The 13,265-nt window shown below is 42.4% G+C and overlaps 1 protein-coding gene across 8 annotated transcripts in view; it reads right to left on the minus strand.

The window, feature by feature from the left end:
• Nucleotides 1-13,265, minus strand: part of SNX31 (sorting nexin 31) — a 71,369-nt gene that overhangs the window by 11,598 nt on the left and 46,506 nt on the right. For 7 of the 8 annotated variants that reach the window (XM_047841900.1, XM_047841902.1, XM_047841903.1 and 4 more), the window contains 3 exons: nt 12,609-12,701; nt 7,667-7,870; nt 1,314-1,427 (listed from right to left, as the gene is read on the minus strand). In XM_047841900.1, coding sequence (XP_047697856.1) covers nt 1,314-1,427; nt 7,667-7,870; nt 12,609-12,701 — 411 coding nt within the window. The remainder of the gene's footprint in view (nt 1-1,313; nt 1,428-7,666; nt 7,871-12,608; nt 12,702-13,265) is intronic. The other variant, XM_047841901.1, reaches the window with a different exon arrangement.

The following is a 13,265-nucleotide window of genomic DNA, read 5'->3' on the forward strand; positions in this document are numbered from 1 at the left end:
TGGCTTCAACTCATGTGGTACAGACTAGATTAAGAGATGATAATAAAATTTAACTACTGCAGTTAGCATTCTAGGCAAGGGGAAATGATTTCACTGCCAAGATCTACCTTGCCTCTCTCCAAGTGACTGCAAACCATCCTACCATTTCCCTAAGGATGTTTCATATTCAAGGTGAAACTGAGGGCCCATCTCTTTAATCTAGACTTTGGTTAGCACTTCATGTTTTTCAGAGGACCTTGGTGTGTGGTATATCAGAATTTACAACTATACGAGAGGTAGAGATTCTCAGGGACCTTTGGTTACCTGAAACCAGAATGCTCCCTGGAACTTAGTGAGATCACCATTGACTTAAGTTGAATGTAATGCTGCCACAAAGATTGCTTTGATATTTTGGTTTCGTTTTAGAATATCTGTAATTTTGATTCCAATTTGAAATAGCTTAAGTTAGTTCATAGAATTTTTCAATTGAATTTGTTGTTTAGAAAATAAAATCTTAAAATGTTTGCTCCAACTTTAATGACCTGGAGACCTGGAGAGTTTGCTCCCCAACAGCTCTCTCCCCTCCCAGCAGAACCTTGACTTTGTCTGATGACAAAGTGCCCAGCTCATGCTTACTCTAAGCTGATCACAAATTCTGTTCTTTTTGGTAAATACTTGATTCCCAGACTCCCTTGCAGCTAGGAGTGGTCATGTGACCCAGCTCTGACCAATGAGACCTAACGGAAAGTCTGTGGGGGCTTCCGAGGCAAAGTTTTTGCCTTCTAGATAAAAGGGATAGCTTTTATGATAGGGATGTCAATCATCTACCTCTAGTATTCTTATTAAGTGTAGATGATAAAAATCTATATTGTCTGAGTCAGAGATCAATAAATCCAGCCCCTCACTTGTTTTTACAAACACATTTTTGTTGGAAAACAGCTGTACCCATTTGTTCACATATTGTCTGGGGCTACTTTTGCACTCCAACAACAGAGTTGAGTAGTTGCAACAGAGGCCATATGGATCCCAAAACTAAAATATTTATCATCTGGCCCTTTGAGAAAAAGTTCACCAGCCCTTGGTCTGAGCCACGATTAGTTGAGTCTTCTGTTATTTAGTAACTTAATGCATTTCCCAAATTGACATGACGGCTGCAGTGACTAGTAGAATAAAACAAAAAATAAACAAATTAAGCAGTATTATAGGCCAAAAATGGAGTGTACAGTATATTCTAGAACTCTGCTCTGGATGGGTTAGGATAATGTGCTTTGTTCACCCCAGCAGGCAAGAGAGCATTTCAGCACAGGGTCTCATGCTCTGTCCTGAGAACTCACCTGTTTGGTGTAAATAACAAACCATTGCCAACGACTGTCTTCACTATACTGAAATCTGAGCTCTAAGTTCTGGTTGAGAGTTCGCTGAGGTCCATCCACATCCAGCAGAGTTCCCTACAGAGGAAGAGAGATTATTTAATATTCAATAGAAAATCAGGTGGCTATTATGTGCCGGGCAAAATATCAAAACAAGTGATACTGTGGCTATTCCCAAGAAGCCAACAGTCTAGGAGGGGCTATGAAAGTAAGTCACCACAGTTTGCTATGTTAAGTATTACAAGGGAAGCAAACACAGGTCTATGGAAGGAAGTAGGATGGGCATGTAATCCAGACTAGGAGTGTAAAGGCAGGCTTCCTGAAGGGGGCTGGTATCTGAGCAGCAGCAGTAGAAAATTTCCAAGTTTGTTGTGGGTTTTTTGGGGTGGGGGGGTGGCGATGGGGGTGGGGGCGGGGTTCTGGGGGCACAAGTGATTCCTAGTAGAAGAAATAACAAGTGCAAATGCACGAGGCAGGAGGGGACCTGGCACACTGGAAATGTGGCAAGAGATCAAGTGTGGCGCCGAAGCCCAGAATGCAAGACGTGTAGGGCCGTGAGAGAAGAGGCAGCCTGGGGCCAGATCCTGAAAGCTCTGTAGGAAGCAGCTTGGAGTTTTGCTATACAGCTTCTATCCTCCTTTCTCCTCGTAATGGAGTCTCATGCCCGTGGGAGAACCTCTCCTCTGCTGTGGCCATCTAGGTAGGACTGTCAGGGAATGTTGCCCTCCTGGAGGGGGGACACACATTACCCAAGTTCAGGGCAATTGGACAAATACTCTCTATGCCCCTTATTTGATTCCAGAGTGGAGAGATCCAAAGAGCAGGTCCTGATAAAGAATTCCGGTTTCCTAGAAACCTTGAGCTCCTTTGGTTCTTGACTTTCCTAAGCCTCTGCTTCAGCCTTTCCTTTAAATCAGTGGGTTTTCACGTATCCCTCCAATAAATTCTCTCTCTCTTTTTTTTTCCCCCTGGGGCCAGAAGTGTTGGTTTCTATTGCTGGCCACTAAAAAAAGCCCTAGCTGTTACAGGTTTTATAAGCTAAGTTAAGGAGTCTAAACTTCATCTTGAAGGCAGCAGACATGCATGAACAGATTTTAAAAGCTGGATAATCACACAGATTTATATTTTAGAAATATTGATCTGGGAGCAGCAGGGTAAAATATGAACTGAAAAATAGCTGTTTTCAGACACCGAACAACAGATAATCCGGTTCTGTCAACCCAAGGAGAAGGAAAACACATGAGGTGAGCCCTATCGTTACCCAGCTCACTGCCTGGAGGAGTTTCCAGAATGCAGTGCAGGGAAGGAGACTCAAACCGAGCCCAGAGGTCTTGCTGAGTTGAGGAGAAGGAGATAAGAGTTTGAAGTTGAGTTTAGAATTTGTGGAGAAAAGGACCAAAGACAAGGACTGATACAGGCAAAGAGCTTCTGAGAGCTCTTTTCAGATCTTTGGTTGAACAATGATCTGTGCCTGTGTGGAGAGGACCCTTGTACACAGCAGGTGGATATTTAAAATGGAGCAGACTATTGGAAAACAGCCTAGAAGTTCCTCACAAAGTTCAACATTAAAAATACCCCTATGGTACTGGCAATTCCACTCCTAATCATATACCCAAGAGAAATGAGAGCCTATGTCCACATAAAAACTGGTACACAAATGTTCATAGCAACATAACTCATAACAACCAAAAGATAGAAACAACCCAAATGTCCGTTAATGAATGAATGAATAAACAAAATTCAGTATAGCCATACAGCAAGATATTATTTGACCACGAAAAGGATAAAGTGTTGATACATGCTGTGATAGGGTAAACTGTGGAAATATTATGCTAAGTAAAGGAAGCCAGTCATAAAGATCATATATGATTCCATGAATAATGAAATATTCAGGGGCGCCTAGGCGCCTCAGTCGGCTAAGTGGCCAACTCTTCATTTTGACAGGTTACGATCTTGTGGTTTGTGAGATCAAGCCTCACGTCAGGCTCTGTGCTGCCAGCGTGGAGCCTGCTTGGGATTCTCTCTCCCTCTCTCTCTGCCCCTGCCCTACTCAGGTGCATGCGTGCATACGTTCTTTCTCTCAAAATAAATAAATAAACTTAAAAATAATAATGAAATATTCAGAATGGGTCCATCTATCAAGACAAGCAGATTAGTACCTTCTTAGGGCTGGTAGAATGGGGACACAGATGTGAGCTAAGGGGCATGGGGGCTTCTTTTTGAGGTGATGAAAATACTCTAAAATTTATTACGGTGATGGATGTGAAACTCTGTGAACGTATGAAATTCCCCCGAATTGTACACTTCACACAAGTGAATTGCATGGTATGTAGGTTATATCTTGATAAAGCGGTTACAAAGGAACACAATGACTGTGTGGTACCGGTGGAGGGACAGACACATACATACATCATAGAATACAATAGAGAACCCTGAAATAAGTCCACACACATGTGCCCAACTGATATCCGACAAAGGTGCAAAAGCAATTCAGTTAAAGGACAGCCTTTGCAGCAAAAGGCGTCAGAGCAAGTGCCCTTCCGCAGGCAGGAAAGGGAACGTGGTTCTGAGTTTCACACCCTCTATGAAAACTAACTCAGAGTGAGTCATGGGCTTAAATGTATGACCTATAACTATAAAACCTTTAGGAAAAAAACTCTAAGAAAAAATCTTCAGGATCTAGGGTTTGGCAAAGAGTTCCTAGACTTGACACTGAAAAGCACGGTCTATAAGAGGAAAAACTGATGAATTAGACTTCATCAAATTAAAAACTTTTGCTCTGCAAAAGTCCCTGTTAAGAGGATGAAAAACTACAGAGTGAGAGAAAATATTTGCAGGCCACATATCCAACAAAAGACTAGTATCTACAATGTATGAAATACTCTTAAAATAGCAGTAAAGAAACCCACAACTCAATTAGAAAATAGGCAAAAGATATGAAAAACAAATTTCACCAAAGAAGATATACAGATGGCAAATAAGCACATGAAAAGGCGGTCAACATTATCAGCCATGAGGGAAATGCAAATGAAAATCACAATGAAATATCATTACACACTAAAATAAAACCAGTGACATCAAATGCTGATGAGGACGCAGAGAAACAAGATGGCTCGTATATCACTGGTGGGAATGAAAATTAGCACAGACACCTTGAAAACTCTTTAGTCTTTAAAAAAACTAAACATGCAACTCCCATATAACCTAGCAGTTGCACTCCTGAGTTTATGCCAGAGAAATGGAGATTTGTGCTCCAAAACATATATACGAACATTTACACGAGCTTTATTCATAACAGCTAAAAACTGGAAACAACCAGATACGTTGTATTGGGTGAATGGTTAAATAAATCTCGTCCGTTCCATACCATGGAATACTGCTCAGCAATAAAAAGAAACAAACTACTGATATAAACAACAATCTGAATGGATTACCAAAGAATTACGCCAAGGAAAGAAAAGCCAGTCCTAAAGGCTACATGCCATATGATTCCATTACAGAACATTTTTAAGGGAATCAATTCCTTGTTTTTGTTTATATTTTTACATCCTAAATATAGTCAATTCTTATTATTCACAGTAGTCGTGTTCTATGAAGCCACTGTACATAGTGAAATACTGAACACTGAATCATTGTTCCAGGGGAAATACGGGGCCAGGTTCCTGCAAACGTGTGGCTACAACATTTTCATCTACTGATCCATACATAACTGTTTTATGAGTGTTTCTGTTTTTTAATAAAGAGCTTGATTGAGGTATACCTGATGTAAAAAAAAAAAAAAAACCACTGAACATGTTTAATATACACAATTTTTTTAAAATTTTTTTTAACGTTTTATTTATTTTTGAGACACAGAGAGACAGAGCATGAACGGGGGAGAGGCAGAGAGAGGGGGAGACACAGAATGGAAGCAGGCTCCAGGCTCTGAGCCATCAGCCCAGAGCCCGACGCGGGGCTCGAACTCACGGACCGCGAGATCGTGACCTGAGCTGAAGTCGGACGCTCAACCGACTGAGCCACCCAGGCGCCCCTAATATACACAATTTAATGAGTTTGGACATATGGGTACAGTCATGAAACCATCACCACAATCAAGGTAATGAATATATCCGTCACCTCCAAAGTTTTACCTAACACTCCCGAAATCACACAATTATAGAAATGGCAAACAGATCAGTGGTTTGTTGGGGCTAAGGAGAGGTGTGGTGAGAGAAAGTGGGTAGAGCTATAAGTGAAGGGTTCTTGTGATGATGAAAATGTTCCAACTCTTGACTGTATCAATGCCAATATTGTGGTGTTGATATTGTTTGTACTGTAGTTTTGCAAGACGTAACAACTGGAGAAAAGTGGGGGGAAACTACACAGGATCTCTGTACCATTTCTCACAACTGCATGCAAACCTACAATTACGTCAAAATTAAAAGTTTAACTGAAAAGATTCAACTGTTTAAAAGCAAAAATAATTATGGGGAGCCTGAGTGGCTCAATCGGTTAAGCGTCTGACTTCAGCTCAGGTCATGATCTCACGGTTCGTGGGTTCGAGCCCCGTGTAGGGCTCTGTGCTGACAGCTCAGAGCCCGGAGCCTGCTTCAGATTCTGTGTCTCCCTCTCTCTCTGCCCCTCCCCTGCTCAAGCTCTGTCTCTCTCTCTCTCAAAAATAAACATTAAAAAATTTTGAAAAATAAAAGCAAAGATAATTATAATGTAGCATGAGGTTATGTATACATGTCAAAATAAAGTATGACAATATTACAAAAGGGGAAATAGAAGTAGACTATTGTAAGGTTTTTATACTTTGCAAAGTGGTATAATGATTAAAACTAGAATGTAATAAGTTAAAAAAGTACTTTATAAACTCTAAAGTAACCATAAATATATGAAAGGACATAGCTTAAAAATGGTATATATAAATGGAATCATAAAATACTTAGTTTCATCAAAAGGTAGGAAAAGAGGGAAAAAAACGGGTAAAACTCAAAGCAATAGATAAATCCACAATTGCGTTTGAAGGTGTTAACCTTCTTCTTCTCTCAATAACTGACAGAACAAGTAGAAAATACATAAAGATGCAGGCGATTTAAACACTATCAACTGGTTGATCTAATTGACACTTCTGGAATATTCCACCCAATAGTGGCAGAATACACATACACACTTTTCAACAGCGCATGGAACATTTACCAAGACAGACCCGATTCGGAGCCACAACAGAAGTTCCCATCAATGTAAAAGATTGAAATCATATGCTGATAATGTCAAGATTGCTGGTTTGACATTTAGCAGGTGGTGGTTGAAGTCCTGTTTACCAAGATGGGGAACATAGGAGGAAGGTCTCTAGGATGGGCATGAGAGGGGAAGGGCGAGTCTGGTTTGGGGAAAGGCCGAGTTTGAGATGCCTGTGAGACAGCTGGTGAAGATGTCCAGAAGGCGTTAGGAAATAATGGACGTTTCGACAGGGACGTGGATAACTGCTTTCAGGGAAGACATAGACGAAAGATGGAAATGGAACCCCAGGAGAAGCCAGCACTTCAGAAGTGCTCAGAGGAAGAAGCAGACCCAAAACTGGTGGGGGGGGGGGGGGAGGTGAGGAGGAGAGGGAATTTTGAGAAGGAAGAAATGGTTGACAGAGTCAAATGCCACAGAGAGGTCTAGTATCGTGCCGGCTAAAAACTCCCCGTGGATTCCATGGATTTAGCAACTGGGGGTCACGGTTGCTCTAATAGTGTTTCACCTCTACAAGTTAATCTGGCTTCCCGCGTAAAGGGGATAATCCCACTCAGCTCACTGAGTTATTTCGAGAATTGAATTGAATACCAGATGTGGCAGTATCCGGGAGAGCACCCGGGACAAAGCAGGCACTCAATAAATCTGATCACAGGGTTTCTTCTGGGAGGAGACGGCAATGGCAGGATGATGCCAGGGATCCTTGAGAAGAGCTCTCTACTGGTCGGCGTCCAGTTTCCGAGGGTAAAGATCTCGTCAGTACTGAGGATGTAGTGAGTACTCAATAAGCAGTAGCCATTGTTTCTATGGGCTGTATCACAAGAGCCACCCTTCCGGCAGTAGAGGAGCCTGCTGCTGCAAAGTGGAGAGACGGGCGTCTCTACCGCTATGGTTGGGACCCTCGTACCAGTCCGTTGACAGGTTTTACCTTAAGTGATGCTTAATATGGTTTAGATGCCAGCCCACTCAAGAGAGTGATACAAATGGCAGGCCTATGTCCCTAGTCCCAACTTTGTCACCCCCGAACACTAGGATCCTGAAACCACGGGTTGAGACCTTAAATCCTGGGGAAGGCAAAGTGCCAAGATACTTACGAGGAAAGTGACCTTCCAGCACTTCACTCTGCTCATCTGGAAGATGATTTCCTGGGTCTGGTTATCAGGCAGGGTTATGCAGCAGCTGATCTCATCATTGCCGACAGAAAGGACGGCCCCACAGCCCGGTTCCGGGTAGTCACAGGTACAGGGATCCAGCTGCAGGTATCCATAGTGCCGTACCTCTTGGGACAGCTCCAAAAACTGCGCGGGGTGGGCGGGGGCAGGTCGGAAGAAGCAAAAGACGACTTGAAAAAGGGAACAGCCTCATGCCGGAAGCTACTGCCATTCTAGGAGCACACATGGGACGGAGTCACCGTGAAAGCGCCTTTTTTTCTGGATGATACAAATGAAGACGGTGTCCCTTGTGCTCCCTGACACTAAGGCCTGGGGAAGTTCACGGTGTGTCCCGCCAGGGCTGGGACCATTTCTGTCTCATTCACCATTGTGTCTCTTCTGTTGCAGTGCTCGGTACATAGTGGGAATGAAAATATTCAGGGAGTGAACGATGAATGGAGACGAATAGAGTGAACCAAATGAAGGAGTAGATATGATTCTATCTCAGCAGGTTACAACAGCAAAATACACAAAAAGTGTATATTTAAAATGCTGTTGGGGCACCTGGCTGGCTCAGTGCATACAGCATGTGATTCCTGATCTCAGGGTCTTGAGTTCAAGCCCCATGTTGGGTGTGGAGCCTCCTCAAAAAAATTTTTTTTGTTTTTAACTAAGCTGAGGTCTATGTAGGAAGAACACAGTTTTTACAGTCTGCTCTATATGATGAATATATGAATTGTCGGAGGAAGAGATTTTGCGAATGGCAATGAAATGAGAGAGTGAGTCTGCTTTCTAAGTAGGGTTACAGACGGCCCCAAAGTGTCAAGGGAACACCTTTATGTGACTTTTAAGGTTTAGCTTTCCCTCTGCTTCTGACTTGGCTTAAGGACAGAGGATAGTTGCAGTTCACAAGTGTGGTCCAGGCACCCTGTCCTGACAACCTCTATTCCTAGGACTTTTCATTTTTGTAACACAAAGTGTTATTATTAACCCCTGCTTTTAACTAAGCTGATATTAGCTTGGGGACCTCTCTCGATCTTGTTCTTCCAGCTTTCGCCAGGGTCCTGCCTGATGTTGTGCGAGAGGCGCGCTCAGAAAAAGCCGTTCTCACTTTAACACGTGGTCAAAGAAGAAAGAAGATCACTCAGTGACAACCTGGCACTTTCCAGATCCGTTTTTGAAGGGGGGCCAAGTCCCTTCAAGGACCACATGAAGCACTCTCTGATAAGGTGAAATGTGCTGAGACATGAGCAGTGAGGGAGAGCTGACTGTTCATACGAGGTAGGAGACATACTTGAGGCTCCTGTCCCTTCCAGCCACACGTCCTCACACCAGCTCATTGTGCTTCATTTATTTGGCTTAGAAGCTGCATGAAGTTGCCAGGCCTCCTCCCCTTGGGTCAGTGGGAAACATCAGAAATGACAGGTCCTGGGGCGCCTGGGTGGCGCAGTCGGTTAAGCGTCCAACTTCAGCCAGGTCACGATCTCGCGGTCCGTGAGTTCGAGCCCCGCGTCGGGCTCTGGGCTGATGGCCCGGAGCCTGGAGCCTGTTTCTGATTCTGTGTCTCCCTCTCTCTCTGCCCCTCCCCCGTTCATGCTCTGTCTCTCTCTGTCCCAAAAATAAATAAATGTTGAAAAAAAAATTAAAAAAAAAAAAAAAAAGAAATGACAGGTCCTGAGTAGATGCACTGCGTGCGGGGGTGGGGCCGGGGGCGGAGTTATCTTGCCACAGAGCAGAAAGAGTAGTTTCAAGCTCTTGCTACAATAGTTTCTTCTTTTTTATATGATACAAGCCCTTATTGCTTGGTAACACCTTTAAATTAAAAACTTTTTTTTTTTATAATCGGCTCTTGGCTGCGATCTTCTAAAAGAGCGTAAGTATTTAAAAGTTAAGCTCCACAGGGCGCCCGGGTGGCTCAGTTGGTCAAGCATCCGATTTCGGCTCAGGTCATGATCTCCTGGTTCCTGAGTCTGAGCCTCGTGTCAGGCTCTACGCTGACAGCGTGGAGCCTGCTTAGGATTCTCTCTCTCTCCCTCTCTCTCCTTCTCTCCCTCCCTCCCTCTTTCAAAATAAATAAACATTCAAAAAAAAAATAACAGTTAAGCTCCATTTCTGTAGAAAGTCAGCGATGAATACGTCAGCCATTCAAATGCTTGTTGGGATTTGTCATTCGAGAAGCAGGTAATGTTACTGACTTTACGAAAACTAAGAGAAATCTGCAAGGATTCTTTTTTTTTTTTTAATGTTTTAATGTTTATTCATTTTTGAGAGAGCGTGAGACAGAGCGCGAGTGGGGGAGGGGCAGAGAGAGAGGGAGACACAGAATCTGAAACAGGCTCCAGGCTCTGAGCCATCAGCCCAGAGCCCGACGCGGAGCTCGAACTCACAGACCGCGAGATCGTGACCTGAGCCGAAGTCGGATGCTCAACCGACTGAGCCACCCAGGCGCCCCAAGGATTAGTTTTTTTAAAGAAAATTAGTTTCTTTAAGAAACTTACACCTGAAAAAACATAATTTAACATACGTAACTGCAGAAGGTATGTCCACATATTTTCATTTAGATCGAGGGTTGGCAAACTTTTCTGTGAACAGCCATGTAGTAAACATTTTCAGTTTTGTGGGTATACAGTGTCCATTGTAACTACTTGCCTCTACAATTCTAGCACAAACAGGTTTAGACAGTACAAAAATGAATGAGCATGGCCGTGTGCCAATAAAACTTCATTTACAAAAACAGTGGTCCATGGGCTGTAGTTAGCCTATGATTTAGATCAACGAATTCCTCCTTTAAATTAATTCCACTCATTTGCAACTCCAGGTTTTCTTGCACATGTACATAAAGTAAAGCAATAGTTGTTACCATGATGGCTCTATTAGCAGGAGAAGAACATCACAAACACTTAAATAATGCCAGTTTGACATCAGTATCCTTAGATGCTTCAAGAGAGTATCGGTTAAATTCATTTGAATCGTGGTTCAGATTTTTTCATCTAATTCATACACTCAAAGTAAACTTTTTATTTTTTTATTAAAAAACTTGTTGGGGCGCCTGGGTGGCGCAGTCGTTAAGCGTCCAACTTCAGCCAGGTCACGATCTCACGGTCCGTGAGTTCGAGCCCCGCGTCAGGCTCTGGGCTGATGGCTCAGAGCCTGGAGCCTGTTTCCGATGCTGTGTCTCCCTCTCTCTCTGCCCCTCCCCCGTTCATGCTCTGTCTCTCTCTGTCCCAAAAATAAATAAACGTTGAAAAAAATTAAAAAAAAAAACTTGTTAATGTTTTTATTTATTTTTGAGAGAGAGAGAGAGACAGAGCACAAGCAGGGGAGGGGCAGAGAGAGAGGGAGACACAGAACCGGAAGCAGGCTCCAGGCTCTGAGCTGTCAGCACAGAGCCTGATGTAGGGCTCAAACCCATGAATTGTGAGATCATGGCCTGAGCCAAAGTCAGATGCTCAACCTACTGAGCCACCCAGGTGCCCCGCTCAAAGTAAAGCTTTTTCAAGATGACTATGACAGATAATATAGTAAAATCAGGTAAAACACTCATCATAGATGTAAAATGTGTTTTGTGTCAAAAATACGAATACAGATTTTGGTAGAGTATAGCACACGGTAAGCACGATATTCCTACTAAATCGTTAAATCAAAAAGTTGATGGAACAGGAATGAATCTCAGTTAGAATCTCTAACTGTATCCAAAGTAGCTGATATATCCAATTATATCCAAATAATCTATCCTTCAAAATAAACACTGTAATTGTCAAAATTTACAAATACACAGAGAAATTGAACTCCAAACTTTTTGTGACAAAGCTGAGGTGGAATGCCAAGGAAGGAAAATATTATATCGTGGAAGTATATGCTTTTTCCTTTTTTTTTTTCTTCTTTTCCTGCCTGTCAGTAAAATTCTCAAAATATCTGAGCTTTTGAAGAATTACTTTCTATAGCAATGTGGGTATAAATGAGTCCTCTAAATTTTAGTTGCACTTTGTTTGCACTCAGTGAGTGAATGTTGGCAAAGCCTAGAGAATAAAGAAGACAACACAATGAAGCAGGGTCCATTTCTTCTGTTAAAATATGCCGTTTGTCAGACTCATCTCGCTGCTTGGGGACAGGGGGGAGTGTGAGTTGGTACCATCTTTATGGAAGCTTTAAAAACAGACTGTTAGAAATATATTCTAAGGAATAATGGAGCATGTACTCAAAGACAGAGGATGGGGCGCCTGGGTGGCTCAGTCGGTTGGGCAGCCGACTTCGGCTCAGGTCACGATCTCACACTCTGTGAGTTCGAGCCCCGCATCGGGCTCTGTGCTGACCGCTCAGAGCCTGGAGCCTGTTTCAGATTCTGTGTCTCCCTCTCTCTCTGCCCCTCCCCCATTCATGCTCTGTCTCTCTCTGTCTCAAAAATAAATAAACGTTAAAAAAAAAAAAAAAAGAGGATGCCGGCCGCGGTGCTCAGGGACCTTCAACCAGGAACTGTACCAGGTGTTGGGAACACACAGGGTCTGTTTAAATTAGACACAGTCCTGGGCCTCATGGCGCTCACTGCCAAAGTGATTTATAGCAGCAAACACTGGAAATAACCTGATTTCCAATAATAAGAAATTGGTTAGTTAAATGACAACTATAAAACTCAATACGCTGTGGTCATTAAAAAGAATGCTGAGGGTCTATATTAACTTGGCAAAGGGTTCACCACAATATATCGTCTGTGCTTTTCAGAATCTTTAAAGAATAGAATCAGAAAAATTAATGATGGTGTTCTCGTTTTTTTAAAAGACCCCCATGTTTAGCGGTTGATGGGTTTACAAATTAAGAAACAGCTCAATTCCAATATGTTTCTTTAACTCCCCTCCAAGGGATTTCTCTTGGTGCAATATTTGATCACCTTTGTTTGGTTGTCTTCTTTCTGGAGAGCCTCTAATTTCTGCCTCTGCGCCTGTGTGGGTTTGGCCCATTCTTGTTCAATGTCCTGTAGTGCCTTAAAGCGACAGAAGTTGTAAGATTAGCAACCTTAGCAGAAGTGAGCTAATCTGACAAAAACACACTCATGTATGAAAGGCTATAAAAACAGAGCCAAGTGGACATATATAAGGATTAGCATGTTATAGGGCTGACTGTTAAATTAGTGGGTGGAGGAAGAGATTGTTCAATGGTTTGGGGACAGCTGGCTACACTTGGGAGAGAAAATGAAGTTAGCCTCTTTCCCCACACCACCCAATCAAACAAATCCAGATAAAGATTTAAATGTTTAAAAAAAAAAAATTCAGGAAAAGAAATCTGATGCTGAGGTAAGGATTATATTTTTAAGATACAGAATCAAAGTGTCATAACAAAGGAAAATATAATTACATGAAAATATAAAACTTCTATGCATAGAAACCATCAAGAACAAAACTAAGAAGCAAATGGCAAACCAGAGAATATGACCGCATCATATGTGGAAAAGAGTTGATATTTATATAAAGCAATAGGAAAAATGTAAATATCCCCAACAAGAAAATGGACAAAGAATATGAATCGGCAATTGACAAAAAGGAATTCC

This window comes from Prionailurus viverrinus, chromosome F2 (genome assembly GCF_022837055.1).
Source record: "Prionailurus viverrinus isolate Anna chromosome F2, UM_Priviv_1.0, whole genome shotgun sequence".
In the NCBI taxonomy this organism is placed as follows: domain Eukaryota; kingdom Metazoa; phylum Chordata; class Mammalia; order Carnivora; family Felidae; genus Prionailurus; species Prionailurus viverrinus.